This window comes from Aedes albopictus, chromosome 3, assembly GCF_035046485.1.
Source record: "Aedes albopictus strain Foshan chromosome 3, AalbF5, whole genome shotgun sequence".
NCBI classification, from domain to species: Eukaryota; Metazoa; Arthropoda; class Insecta; order Diptera; family Culicidae; genus Aedes; species Aedes albopictus.
In genome coordinates, this window is record NC_085138.1 from 197,559,357 (window position 1) to 197,574,564 (window position 15,208).

General features: G+C 40.2%; 1 protein-coding gene across 2 annotated transcripts; it reads left to right on the forward strand.

Annotated features, from left to right (window-relative positions):
- The first annotated feature begins 37 nt into the window (after positions 1-37).
- On the forward strand, positions 38-15,172 carry LOC115260369 (OTU domain-containing protein 5-B-like). Of its 2 annotated transcripts, none has more exons than XM_062858256.1 (7): positions 38-624; positions 691-773; positions 12,276-12,765; positions 12,824-12,980; positions 13,240-13,918; positions 14,259-14,443; positions 14,512-15,172. In XM_062858256.1, the coding sequence occupies exons 1-7, from the start codon at positions 472-474 to the stop codon at positions 14,658-14,660; spliced, it is 1,896 nt and encodes a 631-aa protein (XP_062714240.1). In that variant the 5' UTR covers positions 38-471; the 3' UTR covers positions 14,661-15,172. The 2 variants fall into 2 exon arrangements, with proteins under 2 accessions (XP_062714240.1, XP_062714239.1); XM_062858255.1 differs by having other exon boundaries at positions 39-624; positions 14,259-14,446.
- The last annotated feature ends 36 nt before the right edge of the window (positions 15,173-15,208 follow it).

The following is a 15,208-nucleotide window of genomic DNA, read 5'->3' on the forward strand; positions in this document are numbered from 1 at the left end:
TCCCCTGGCTGTCACTGTCAGCGCGACGATGTTTTGGTCGCAGTCTTTTGTTGCTCTTTCTCGAGTTCGGGTCGTTGTCGTCGTCGCGAAGTTTCTTTGTGTGAGCGAGCGCCCCCGAGGAGGAGTTTTCCCCGTCCCATCAGCAGTGCTGGTGCTACAGCTCATCAAACGTAAATATTTTCCTTTTTTTTCGTGTGTGCTCTGAGCGTTTTGAACACTCTTCTGCTGGTTTGGTCTGGTGGCAAAGCAAACGCAAAGCAGCCTGTGCAAAAGTTTTCTGTCGTTGTGTCACTCTGCTCGGCAGCCATGTACAAGTTCAATCATCGTCGTCGTTATTAGAAGGAAAAAAAGAGTGCGGAACAGTGGAAAAAGTGTTCGTCGTGGAAACGCCATTAGTGCGCGATTGCTGAAAAATTTGTTTTCGGGAAAAATCTCATGGAAGGGTGAAAGTGTGGTGCCTGAAATTCGACCATGACGATCAAACCTGTGGTGGTAAATCAGAGTAGTGCGGAAGATGGCCAAGAGGGGACCACTTCGCAGAACCTGGTCCAGAACGGATCGGTGGTGGGTCGGAACACTCATCGGAATGTTGTCCTGAATCAGCTGTCGACGTCAGAGAGTCAAGTAAGAAACCAGACCCCTCCGTGCGATAGTGAAATCCCGAAACTGTGATCATCGTGTTTCTTTCAGCCACTCCCAAGGGAAAAACGGGTGCACACTCCGCACAATTTCGACTCGGAAAATGTTCGCCACAGGAGGAGCCCCCACAAAAAGTAAGTAGCTGCTGCATTTCGTGTTTTCCTTATTCTGGATGCTTCCTCCCTATGTTGTTACTGCTGTTGCATTAGAAGATGTTCCAAAAATACCCACCCAAAGAAGGAGGGGTATTTATAGATGCCGTTCTAATGCTTTCCGGAAGGGCATCGGGCACTGGATTTGCGGTGGACGGTAGATTGTTCTTGAGTGCGCACAGAATCGGTTTAGAAGTGCTCCATATAAAGTGCAGGAATGGGCAAGGAAGATTCATACGGATCGCCATCTTATTCATTGTGTCTGCTCGTTTGCTTCCGAAACAGTCCATACAGGGGTTCGCAAGCGCAAAGTCTGTGCGGTTCACAACAATGAAAATCTGAGCTAATTGAAACATAAAAATGACGTTTGCTAGTTTTTAGCGCATTTTTTACGCAAATTTATAATTTATTAGGGCAATCGAGGTATCTGCTAGAGTAATGCGGGGCAAAAGTTTGCAGTGGCTCTTTTTCTGAGCACAAGTTAGAAACCCAAACAAATCTGTATGGGTTCGACACATAATCAGGTCAGTAACTCGTTCATAAAAATTGGAATGATTTCGTTATGGTTTGGCAGAGTTATGCGAAAAATGTTTTTCTAGGTGTTTTGATAGAATTTTTGGACCTTTTGGAATAAAAATTTGTAGTAACAGGAAAAAGAAGAATCTCATAACCTCTTGATGTCGGAGAATCGTTATTCCATAGTAGTTCGAGAGGTGCACTCGAATAAACGATAAACTACTAGTGTTTCTTGCAGAAAGGGACATTGTTAAAACCTCGACAGTGGGGCAAAAGTTCGCATCGTTCTAACGTCTCAATCGCTTCAATATCAAGCCGGTGTTAGATCTGTAAGGTGAATTTGCAGAAATTACAAGATATTATGTGTTTTTCATGAGGTGCTCATATTGCCCCATTGGCCAAATTACCCCGACTACCCCTAGCTGTGGGGCAAAAGTTCTCACTAGATTTCTGAATCTAGTACATCAATATAAATACAGAATCTTTGAAGCAATGATGATTTCGTATAGAAACTACTATATATGTATAATCTGTGTAGTATGCACCCTGAAATCGTTCCGGCAGTGGATTTGAACTTAGTTTAGTGAGAAGTTCCTTTGTAAGGCAAACTTTATATTCATTCATTTAGATCAAGAAATGAAAAATGGCTTGAAAAACATTTTATGCAATTCAATATCATAATTTACATTTTATATAACTCATTTTGGTATCATAATGGCCAATTTTTCCGAATTGGCTCATAATGCAACTGAAATGAGTTGCATAATGAAAAATAGTTGTATAATGTTCATAATGCAACTCGGCAAGCCTCGTTGGATAAATGTACGACTCGTGCTGAAAAAATCAACTTTTTGCAACTCGTTACATAAATAACTATTAAAACACTTTCTTCGTCATCCTCGTCGTGTCTTTTCGTATGTTTCTGAAGTTCTTATGTTCATCAATTTTATCGGGGTCTTTCATAGCTTAGTTTGTAAATTGACAGCTATAACTCATCACCATACTGACGGGGATAAGATTCGATTACGGTCTCGTTCAACAGTTTTGCTGCATATTTGTGTTTTTTTTTTCATGTATTTTGTGCAAAATGTAAAGGGTAAGTCGATAATTATTGCGCCATTTTGATTGATTGATTTGACTTTATTAAAGAGACTTTCAGCCCTTGGCTTTGTGCTATTTTCAAACTAACGTAACTTTTTTCCTACTTCACCAAAATTAATCTAATTTTGCACAGTTTTTCCTTATAGTTTATTGTTTACATATAATTATTGGGAGTGCGCAAGAAGAACGTGCAGTTCGGTTGATGGTTGGAAGAAAAGTGAACATTTATTAATTCAAATAAAACCTATGACTACTAGGATTGACGCAGCTTACTGCTCTTCAACACTCCTCCTTAAGCTTGCGTCTTCAGTTGAGTAAACCCATCGCTTTTCGGTTACGTTCAAGCTTGACTCGTTGTAGTGGCTTGGTCAAACCATCGGCAACCTGCTCCTCAGTGTTGACGTAGTTCAACTGGATGATTTTCCGGTCCAACGCATCACGGATGTAATGGTGCCGGATGTCTATATGTTTCGTCCGGGGTGTGTATCCGCCATTCCGCGCGATACAGATTGTGCTCTGATTGTCACAGCGTAGCTCGATTGCGTCCGTCTCACCAAACTGCGACACCAGTCCTCTCCACCACGAAGCCTCTTGTACCGCAGCCGACAATGCCATTTCTGCTACCGCTTTTACCCGTAGCCAGTGCCGAATCCACGCACGGAACCTGGACCTCTTGGAGCAACTTCGTTTTGATGGCATCTCCGGTGATCGGTGTTCCTGAGTTCTCGAGGGCCATGATCATGGGACGATACTCATCGGGGAGCCCGGCCAGCAATAACGTGCCAACCCACTCTTCAGAAATCGCGAATCCAATCCCGTCCAGCTGGTGCGCTGTCGTCACGATTTGATTGACGTAGTCGGCCATGGAATCACACGATGACAGCTCCGTTTTGATCAGCTTATGAAGAAGCCCGACTCGCCTGGTTAGACCCGAGTCCTCGAAAGCTTTCTCCAGTTTGGACCATACTTGCTGAGCTGTTCCTGCTTCCCGGACGTGGACGTAGTTCACCGGTTCCAACAGCAGGATGATCTTCGCACGCGCCTTCCGATCCTTGCCAGCTTCTACCGCTTCAAAGGTACCGTCATCCATCCGCGCCGGTTTCACCGCACTCCAGAGATCTTCGAGCTCCAAGTAGGTTTGCACCGCAAACTTCCAGGTTGCCCAATTCTCGCGACCGATGAGGCGTTCAATCCCGGGCAGGCTTGATATCGACTGGTAACTTCCGGTGCCGCTTGATCCGTTTGCGCTGGAATTCATCTTCACTGCTTGATGGAAAAATCTTCTTTTGAAAAAATCTTGCTGACTTCTAGAAACTTCCTAACAGAACGTTCGCACGTCGGCCCATAACCTATTGGGAGTGCGCAAGAAGAACGTCCAGTTCGGTTGATGGTTGGAAGAAAAGTGAACATTTATTAATTCAAATAAAACCTATGACTACTAGGATTGACGCAGCTTACTGCTCTTCAACAATAATGAAGCAGTTATCAGTGAGATTCCGGTTGATATAGAATAAATTTAGTTAACAGTTCTAAAAAAGATGTTGTACAATCACATGCAAAAATAAAAAATCATGGTATCGCGCCTTGGAACAATTGATGATTATACATTATAGAGACACCTTAATGTTCGTCAATAGTTTTTAGCACAGATAACAGATGTTTATGCTAGAACATTTTTTCAACAAAATCATGTGTAAACCAGATACGTTGAAAACTGGCTGCTCACTACTGCCATCTATGCAACTGGTTGCGGCAGTATGAATCAGCTGACTCGGTTCAACTGTGCGTGCGCGAAGCAATCTGTCATGCTTCAAAACAAAACAAAGCCTGTGTTTTGGTTACTTTTTTATATTTACTTCCTGTTTATAATAGTATCTATTGAGCATTACTAATTGAAACATTAAATGATCACTTGTATAATACATAAAGAGACGAACCAGCCAAGGGCTGAAAGTCTCTCAAATAAAGACAAATCAATCAATCAATCAATTGTATAATACATTGAGAGAAATAGCATACTCAATATTCTGCTATTATCAACGCATCCCCTGGCTTTCGCCCATCTGCGTTGTCTTTTCACTAGGCAATACGTCTACCAATTGATGTTTATGGGCTTGCCGGACCAAGTCATGTAGCTAAGCCAAACACCCCACCTACAACTGTTGGGTAGGCACCATTGTCCCGCCCACTGGTCTTTTACAGCTAGTTGTAGGTGCATGTGTGCGTGTAAGTATTAGAGTGTGTGTGTTAGTGTTGGTGTATTGTAGGCGCCAACTCGTTCTAATCCACTCTGATTGCTAACACCCTATTAAACCATTACCCTTAAATCTGGCAATCTATGAAATAGAATGAGTTAAGCGCCTGTACATAATAGTCAGTTAATCAAACAAGGAATATTAGTATTAAAGCGAAGATACAATGAAGCAACGTCCCGACCTGCGCCCAACAAATTCGAGGCACAGCCCAGCCATGGCTTCACCTTAAAACCAAAATCTAGATTGCAGAGCACAATACTTCCCAAGTAACCACGCAGCTCGGGCCGCAAATCACGCACAACACGTCACAAATAAGACAAACACTACCCCGCCCGTACAACCGAAACCGATCTAGGGTAGAGTAGGGTCTCTTTCCACTCCAACCCGGAATCAACTGCACCCACAGGGTAGCGCACCTCACACACACTGCACTCATGCATCCATCACGACCCGAGCCGCACGGTCACCTGGGTTGCTTCTAGCTGCATGACCTTACCCAACCCGTAACGCAAAGTTTAAATCCCTCTCTTGCATTACAAAGTACTCCCTCTTCCCAAAAGTCTGTGCGTGGTATAAATAAAATCTTAAGGCAGAAGAAATCGTCACCAATACAACCGCCAACACTGCGCACTCAATGATGTCGGCCTTATTAACGACGACCTCCTCAGTCCCAAACCCAATTATCCCACACTACCCAAGTAACCACCCTGCTGAAGCCGTATGTACCGCACGCACAAAGCACACACACACCGACACGCACCACCCCGCACAAACCACCAAGGCCGAACAAAAGCGGAAAGCGGTGCCACCACTGCTGAATCACGACTTTTTCAGTATAATTCAGCAATCGTAGATCCATTCCCCGACCCTACTCAGCCCTAACGGTCCATAGCAATGCCTGTCAATATGTGCGCCTCACACATGCAACCCCTACACCCTAACAGTATGGTCACTTGGGTATCCCTGGGTTTTTGACATGATGGTCAGGGATCACAGCCATCAAAACGTTCCACACTTTATCAGGGCTTACGACCTGTAGACATGATGATTTCTCAATAGTTTCAAGCTCTTTCGGACCTTCCGCTATGGGAGACCATCATGGCTAGCGGTGTTAAATAGCATACTCAATATTGAAGCAATAATTACTCTTCCCGTTAGTAGTTGATGAAATTTTCCATCATGGCAACGGCTGCCCGTCAAGGAAAAGGTGGCCGGTGAACTTCAAGCGCAAAGGGGTTAACTAAAAAGCTTCCAAGAGCTGAATTTCGTCCACCTTATTTTCGTTGATGAGCTTCGGAATATCGGAGTTAAGCTGCAACTTTTCGGAAAAACTGTACGCATCCCAATTTCAATGTGCTTGTTGCTTCCGGCGAGCTGCAGATTTTCACTCATATGGCCATGGCCTTCTTCTATTTGGCCAACCAACACCTTCTATATATCATTTGTTGCAAATGCGGACGGTCAGTGGGCACATCACCTAAACCCCACAGATCGAACCTATCAACACAGGAGTGGGACCAACGGCTTTAGATATTTCCCATCTTAAGGCATGCTCTGCTCAGACGGCCAGCGGCTTGGACTGAAGTTAGACCTAATGAGGTGAGAGGCAACCACTCAAAGTACAATACCACCGATGCCGCTTAAATATTTCCGATCTTCACTTCAAATCGATGGGAAAAACAAAAACATAACCATAACTAATGTTTGACAGCTGGACTCAAGCGATTTGAAAACGATCGTTGCGCCATCTACAAATGGTTGCTAGTTGGGTTATTTCATTTGAAATGACGATTGCTGCTGTTTACACATATGCAGTATGCTAGCATAAACATTTGTTTTCTATGGTTTTAGGAACGGTTTCCAGTGAAACATAAGCTTAGAGCTGGGTGAAAACCATGCACGATGCGCACGAGGATGTGCATAAACAAACCAGAGAGCTTTAATTATTTGTTTCAAGTGGAGCCTGAACATGTCCACATGGAGGGCGTTGATTGAAAATGTCGTGAATTTCACTAAAGCACATCCTAAATTTGAACCTATACCAAAAAGTTGAAATACATACATATACATACTAAACTACTGTAAAATTTTGGTTTCGTTTCGTTAACTGTAGACAATTTGCGAATCAGTTGAAGGTAGCACAATAATTAACGACTTACCCTTTATCTCTATAATTACCCCACAATGTAGTTTGAAAACTTCAGTAACGCAGGAAAGGACAGCTCTTGGTTAATAGTTGGGGAAGTCATCATAAAACACATTCTATACCAAAGCTGAACACCAGGTCGTATTCCAGTTGGGCCGTAATGCTAAGAACAGAAGGAACAGATTTCATGGCTAGAGTGAAAAGACGAACATGAACTAACGTGAAATAAATGAACATCACACCAATAAACTATCCTGTACAAGGTGCGAACTTTTGCCCCGCATATTGCGAACTTTTGCCCCCACTATGGGGCAAAAGTTTGCATGAGAGTACTTGTTTTAACAATTTGTATTACTAAAACTACAAAAGGAACGCGAAAAAATCTAGTACTACGTTTTGAAGGCAACATGATAGGGACCCGTTTAACGAAGAAAAATGATATTGTTTTCTTTTCGTTTATTAGTTATTTTGTGAAGTCTGTTAGGTGCGAACTTTTGCTCCGCATTACTCTACCTCTATTTTATATAACAGTCAGTCGCATTCTTTACCTGATGTAAGGTATTTACTAGTAATCCTACATTATAGAGATCTGCGGAGGCGGCCATTGTGAGCCAATCGTGCAGAGAGAACTGTCAAAGTGTGAGCCAAATGAACATGATTATTGTTCGTAGGAAGGCGTTGTTTGAACGGTATTGCAATCGGAACTAAATAAATAAAAAAATATTTATTTTTAATATCGAGATATTGGCGGCATATGTATGTTTAGAAAAAGATAAAAATTTATTAATTCTGCTTTCAAAAGCTCATGCTTATGACGACACTTTTGTTGCTGAACTTGTCGAAAAAACATCCATTGCTGCTTCTTGCTTCACTTCTGCCGATATGATTAGCGTAACACTTTTGCAATGAATTTCAGATTTCTTCGATTACTCCGCTATTTCAACAAAATTTTGGAAAAAAAATTCTACCATAGTTAAAAAATGTAAACAAAACAACTTGAACCACAACGAAGTCACGCACAAAGTTTGAACATCTAGCTTTGTAGCAAGTTTTGGCAGCTGTTGTAAACGAAACAAACAGCGTTGCCGAATCGACGTATGTAACTTCCGCTCATCTCTATGTAGAGGATTTCTAGTATTTACCAATAGGTTATCGTTGAGAATAAATACCGTAAAATAAGGTGTTAAGGGACGGAAACAAATTTCGACCTCATTAATTCATGGGTTCTACTTCTTAAAACTTTCAGGAAAAGCAGTCCGATCTTTGTCTTGCTGCCTGCTACGCATATAAATTACAAAATTTGACGATTTTTTGGAGAAATTGAAGATATGTAACAAAATGTGCCAATTTTTGGAAAATATGAAAATGGGGTGTTAAGGAATTTAAGGGAATGAATGTAAAAGTTCTTATATTTCAAAGAAAGATAAAAATGGATAAATATAAACAGTGACTGCAATATTTGTTGAACATCACCGAAAAAGATTATCATAGTCCTGAACTGCCCCCACTCGCATAACAGTCCCATTTGCAAAAAGTAGGAATTCAGAAAACGGCATTTGAAGTTTGAAAACTTGTTTCCATATAAAACTTTAAAAAATCGCCAAAATTTGAAAAATATTTAGATCATCTCGAAACTTTCACAGATTGCTTTGCACATGAATATATAACTGTAAAAAATATTACAATCACTACAAAGTTGTTCAGTTTTGTGTTACGTAACGCAAAAATCCATGATGGGACTGTTATGCGGGTACTTTTGATATGGGACGCTCATAACTTGGTATTTTTTTCACACATTGACATAAAAATTCGTAATTTTTATTGTTGTTTTTGGAAGTACATCAAAAATGATGACTATTCATAACGTTAACTCAAAAGTGATGAAAAGTCAAATGGGACTGTTATGCGAGTGGGGGCAGTGAAGGTGCAGGGACAGTTTCCTTATCATCTACCTCTGTATATGAGTTTTTTTAAAGCCTCGAATTCTGAAAAAATAACGTTAATTTTTTGTACAATTTTTTGTTCACTTAAAAGCTCATTTACATTGAAATGTTTTATATGCAACTATCATTGGATGGCCCAGGGTGTAAACTGTGTATTCAATGCTGATATTGCTACTCCGGATCAGCGATGTTCCAGGTTGTATTTTAATTTCTGAGATATTTTAGCAGCCATAAGTCATCTTCATAAATACTTTCTTTTGCAAGAGTTAGTGGCAGTCTGGTTTACATAATATATGGAACAAATGAGTATATTCCACATTTTCAAAAAGCTGTCACCCTTTAGTGCCAATCTTTATTAATATTTAAATAAGAAAACAGACGAAAAATCCATCTTAAAGAATACGCCTTCGTTGAAACATAACAAAACACCTAAAGAACACAAACTTCTGTAAAGAGGGGTCTATTGTGGCAATGAGTAATAAATGTTTGACCAATTTTTTAATTATATATACCAATCTACTTGTTTAAGATCTATACTGTATTAGTTGAATTTATCATCCATAGCAACTGTTGGGATGTCTATGACCCAAAATGAAATCCGTAATACGTCATTCAGAATAGTAACTGCTATATAATGAATGAATCGCCTCAAAACTTCATGACACAAATAAAAAAGTTATATGAGAAATTTAATCCCCTAACACCCCACCAGTTTATGAAACTAGACTTTTTTCGGCGTTCGAAAACCACCTTAGCTACATCAAATATTTTACCCTAGTTTCGTTTGAAATGAGTTGTAGAACACCTTACGATTACTCACATATTTTTCCTAATAATATTTCTTACCACAACAATGAATGTTTCAATGGGGGCGAAATTGATAAAAAGCAATGCCGTTCTATTTTGATGTCTAGTGTCCAGTTAAAACGTATTTTAATGAGTTGTAATCTTCATAGTATGCCTTTATTTCCAACACACATTTGAAGCGAATTTGGAATAAGTACATCAATTTTTATACGGTTTGGCGATTTTTCAAAGTATGTGTGAAGATGAATCCCTTAACACCCCATGAATTCTTAACACACTCCATTTCACGGTAATCTAATTACAAATGAAGAATAAGAAGAAACTGCGTTTATTTTGAAACTCCATATATGAGATGGATCTTGGTGTAAATCTTTGAGCCAGGTTATTGGACATGTATTATCGTGGGTCATAGAGGTCGTTATCAGATGAAGGTTTTTTGTTTCTCCTTCGTTGTCAATGATTGTTTGCCTCGCGTTTTTTGAAGTGATAAAAACGGGCAATTCTGCAGTCTCCCAGCTGAAAAAGTATCATTATATTCACCACGAATGAGCATATGAGATGATACATTTTCATACAAGTATGCGCTTTGGTGACTGAGTTTTATCACTTTGAAATTTCGAGCGAGATTTCAATGATGCTGACGACGCACTACGCGTCCTTAACAGGTAAACGAATATCATCAATAATAAAATCTCAATTTTTGGCCAGAATTGCCAGGAGTAAATCTTTTTCCACATGCGTCGGAACGCTTTGCGGTCTTCGACAAAGTTTTTCGACAAATCCTGGGCTATACTTTTACATTAGAAATTATATGGTATAGGACACTTTTTAGCAACTTTCAAGAAAAATACGAAAAAACATGTTTTCCATGTAAAATCCCATACAAACTTCAATCGCGATACGCAAAATGTAGGCCAAGCCAATCATGCCCAAATTTTGCACAGTTGTTTGGGACCTTGAAGAGAGCATCTAAAAAACTTTGATCTGATTGAATTTGATCAATTTTAAATTTTCCCATACAATGTTGACCCACCCTAATACATATGTATGTTTGTCTTTTTATTCTTGTGTATTTTAACTTAAAGCTAGTTCTTCACATGTGAACGTGCTTGTACAGATGGGTAAATTATTAGTGTTTTTTTCCCTGTTGGGTACATTTCCACTGCGACCAATTGTTGATCTATTGTGGCGGGCCCCTGTAGGCCATGATCCCAGTAAAAGGTATTACAAATCGAATATAATGTATAACGAATAAAAGTCATCCATACGTCTGATGGTTGTATTACACTCTTATCAAACTATATGCACCTTTCATGGAAAAGTGCATCACAGTTACACAATAAATGTTCCGAAGCTTCCTCGCCACTTCTACAGAATCGACAAGTGTCATCTTCCAAAATTCCTAGTAGGTTTAAAAAGTATTCGCTTGAGCAGTAACCTGTTACTAAACCACAAAAAGTAGGTACTCAGATCTCAGAAAAATGGTCAAAATAATCATCTTTTGATTTGTAACTGCAAAAGTAGTTGAATAGTGAACCATTACATTGCAATAATTGAAAGAGAAAGTCCACAAGCAAAATCTATATTCTTTTGTAATCGTTTACATGTGGAGCGGACCTGGTTGGATGGTTAGAACACGTGACTATCACGCCGAGGACCTGGGATCAAATCCCACTCCCGACAAACTCACAATATGTGAGTTCTTCCTGCGGAAGGGAAGTAAAGCGTGGGTCCCGAGATGAACTAGCCTAGGGTTAAAAATCTCGTTAATACAGATAAAAAAAAAAAAAACGTTTACATGCTTCAGTAAAATTTGGTAACCCCTGGCCCAAAGGTACAGCAGGGAGCTTACACCATGTCCACCAGTAGCGTATGACTAGTTGCAAGCTAGCTGGCATTGATTTTTTTCTTTCCTTTTGGTTCGATTTTCTGTGTACATGAGAATTTTACTCCACACGCTTTGCACTTATTGCTCATCTAGTGATGGTCGTCCGAATCATAACTATCCCAGTGATGACTGTTCACTGCTGTCTATGTTATGTTCAGGTGTGCTACAACAGCAGTTGTTGGCGGCTAGCATAGCTGTCCCTGAGCTAATGATGATGCATAGTGTGGTGAGCAAGGTTGTTTTTGTTTGTATGCTCATTGACGTTATTGAGATATGTTGGAGATAATTTGTGTTCAGTGCGTTTTCGCAATGATCGAACATAATTTATTTGTTTATTCAGCGTGTTTGAAGCATTTTTGATACAATTTAATTGAGGGGCTCAGATGCAAAGGGGTGTAAGTGCATATTTTGTCGATTTTGAATTGAGCTTATAAAAAAATCTTCAGATTTCAAACTTTAGTAACTTTTTTAAGATAAATTTTTACGATGATTAGAAAAATTGCAATAAATCGAAAAAAATAGGGTCGACTTTGAAACTCTTACATTTTGTATGAGATGAAAATTTGGTAAAAACTTTAAATCTCATCTACTCAAAAGTGGGGTTTTGCTACTTACACCCCTTTGCTTCTATCCCCTTCAATTGCCTGTTATTTTAATCGAATTGAGTATATTTTGTGAGGTATTTTTTTGCTAGGATTCTAGCTGCTTTTTTTTTCGATTTCCTTATGAAGATTGAAAATTCTTTTGAAAGTATTATGATTACTTTCTGATTATGTAAAAGTATAGGTTATTTTAAAAAAGCTCTAACGGATACAATATATTTTTCAGCCTTGGTCGCACCAAACGAGATCACCACCACAAGAGAGAAAATCGTGAACGGGACAAAAACCCATCGCCTAGCTATCCCCCTGTGCTACCCACGGTAAGCAACAAGAAGCAAGCTGCACCGTCATGTTCCAGTCCGATGGGAAATGCCGGTGGCCGGTCCCCGATGAGTGCGATCCCGTCGAGCAGCAATCTAAATGTGGTGGCCACGGGCAGCAACAGCAGCAATTCGATCAATTTGAAGGCAGCAATCGAAGAAGCCCTGTCCGGATACAACAGTGGGGACGAACACGTTGGCCAAAAAGACGCCCAGCTGAGTCCGGACGAGTGGAAGAAGCGGGACGATGCCTTCGTCAAAATTATGTCCGAGAGAGGATTTGTCATCAAGGACATGGTTGAGGATGGTGCATGCTTGTTCAGGGCTATTTCCATGCAAATCTTTGGCGATCAAGACATGCACGAAATGATTCGGCAACAGACCATGGATTACATAGTAAGTGACGCTCGAGGGTAAGCCTGAGCCATGAAATAAACTACTTCTTCCTTCACAGTACCAAAATCGAGAATATTTTGCACAATTTGTGACGGAAGATATCAACAATTATGTGACTAGGAAACGGGCGAATCACGTTCATGGAAATCACATTGAGATTCAAGCAATGTCGGAAATGTACAACCGTTCGGTGGAGCTGTATTGCTATCAACTAGGTGAGTAGATGACTGTATTTTGAGATGAAGATTATGGCTTAGTGCAAATGGGATTCCTCAATCCTTATTTTGGCTAGACTCTTTTTCATGCAATAAACCAAAATTGATCATTTGTTATCGAGCTCATTGAAAATTTAGGAAAATTTGAATTTGATGTAAACAATTTAGTTTTGGTTGTCCACGTAAATAGTTATATTTTTTTATTGTAACATTTTATATAGATCCAGATTGTAACATGTCTTTGTCTTTCGATTCACAGAACCAATCAACATTTTCAATTCCGAACAATTGAACAATGGAAACGAACCGCTGCGGTTGTCCTATCAACGGTGTTCGCACTACAATGCAATATTAGATCCGTACAAAGCGTCAGTCGGAGTCGGATTAGGTTTAGCGGGTTACAGGCCCGACGAGTTAGACATCAAGCAAATGTCAGATGCAGTCCGAATGAGCGAAGAGTTGGAAATCGAGCAAACCATGTTCGAGGATAAGCTAAAAACCACTGACTGGGAAGCAACCAACGAAGCAATCGAAGAGCAAATAGCTAGAGAATCGTACTTGCAGTGGTGTCGTGATAATATGCGTAAAAATTCCGGTAAGAACGGCAAAAGCACAGTAGCCAGTACCGTCACATCCAGCGATCTCGGCGGTGGCGGCGGAGGTGGAGCTGATGGTTGTAGCAGTACATCGGTGAGCCCGGAGAAATCACCGAAACAGAGTCTGGAAGCTGCAACGTCGTACTCGGAGTCGTTATTGTGCGAACTCCGGAAATCGTCGTCTCCATCGCCATCGAACCATTCTTTCAACCAGGGAAGCTGTTCGTCGAGTTCGAAAAACAGCTCCTTCGAAATGGATAGTTCCCTCCCGGAAACCTCCTGTTCGGTTCAATATTTCTTCAACAACAGTAATAGACGAAAGAAACGCAATTTGAACTCTCCGTAAGTATGGTCTTTAAATTAAGAACTTTTTTTTCCGTGACAAAGCATACACTAAAAACCCAATCATCAAAAGTGCTATCTAAAAACCCAATGTCGCTCGTGATTTGACGCTGACCAAATTTCATAACAATTTTATCTCAGCTTTAAGAAGCTAAGGCCTGAACTTGTGTTAAACTAACAACGAGCTTAATAAAGGAGCATAGAAGTTGCTGAATAAGCAGCCTTCGTTAGAGAAAAATATATATATATATAACACCCAGTTCAACTGAGTACATAACATCAACAATTCCAATAAACAATCCCGCAATCAATTTATACATGTTTGATTTTCTTTCTTCAGTGTGGATAAACCCAGCACAGAATTATTACCAAAAAAATCTAAAATAGTGTCCAATCCTGCGGCCGAACATGGAGCTGACAGTGGTGCTAGCACATCGGGAACTGGTAAAAACGAAAATCGCCCGCGCGAAGAACCGGTATCGGAGTTTTACCAATCCCTGCTGGAATCTTCGTACACCGATGATGGTAGTGAGTTCATGTCGAAACTTTCCCAGCTAGAGATGTGACAAACTAATCAGACCCTCATTCCGTAGGTTTTGCACAACTAAGCGAGCGGGAAATGATTCAAAAGGCTCTGGCCGAATCAGCGATGGACTTTGTAAAACGGAGTGACCGAACGAAAGGCTCGCAGGAGGATAAATATGGTACAACCGATGAGGAATACGATTCGCCTTCGCCGTAAACGTAGGGGCTGGGATAGTGCTGTATAAACTATACATTATAAATATGCGAGTTAGGATTCGTTTTTCTATTTCCGGAAATAGGCAGTAAACCTCCGTGCGTTGGCAATAAAAGTAGAACGGAAGTGTTTGCCCATGATACAAATGTAGATCGTAAAATACAGTTTAGCTTACCGTTGAAGAGAGTACAGAGAATAGGAATAAGATAAGATTTCTTGTATTCGCAATTTTCTGTATTACCTTCTGTAGTACATTCAGCCATCGACCTTCTTTGGAAATTTCTAACAGTTCACACACCAACAGTGGTTGATTCATTGCCCTTTTTTATTTTGGTCACGATTACCTTCTATAGTTTAAGGGTTAATTTACTAAGCAAATTTAGTTAACAGCGCAATTAATAAACATTAAACTATACATATACAATACAAATAAACATACACTGCTGAGTAAGCGCTTTATTTATGGCGTGAAACCTTTGAATTTGCAAAATAAATATATGTCCAAACAGTAGTGATATGCTGGTGTTTTATTTGTCTTCATAATGATAGGT

What these genes read in the sequence shown, in the direction of transcription:
- LOC115260369 (XM_062858255.1), top strand. Translation starts at nt 472, where the DNA reads ATGACGATCAAACCTGTGGTGGTAAATCAGAGTAGTGCGGAAGATGGC. An exon ending in TGTCGACGTCAGAGAGTCAA is followed by an intron (nt 625 to 690) that starts GTAAGAAACCAG and finishes TGTTTCTTTCAG; the next exon opens with CCACTCCCAAGGGAAAAACG. An exon ending in TTCGTACACCGATGATGGTA is followed by an intron (nt 14,447 to 14,511) that starts GTGAGTTCATGT and finishes CTCATTCCGTAG; the next exon opens with GTTTTGCACAACTAAGCGAG.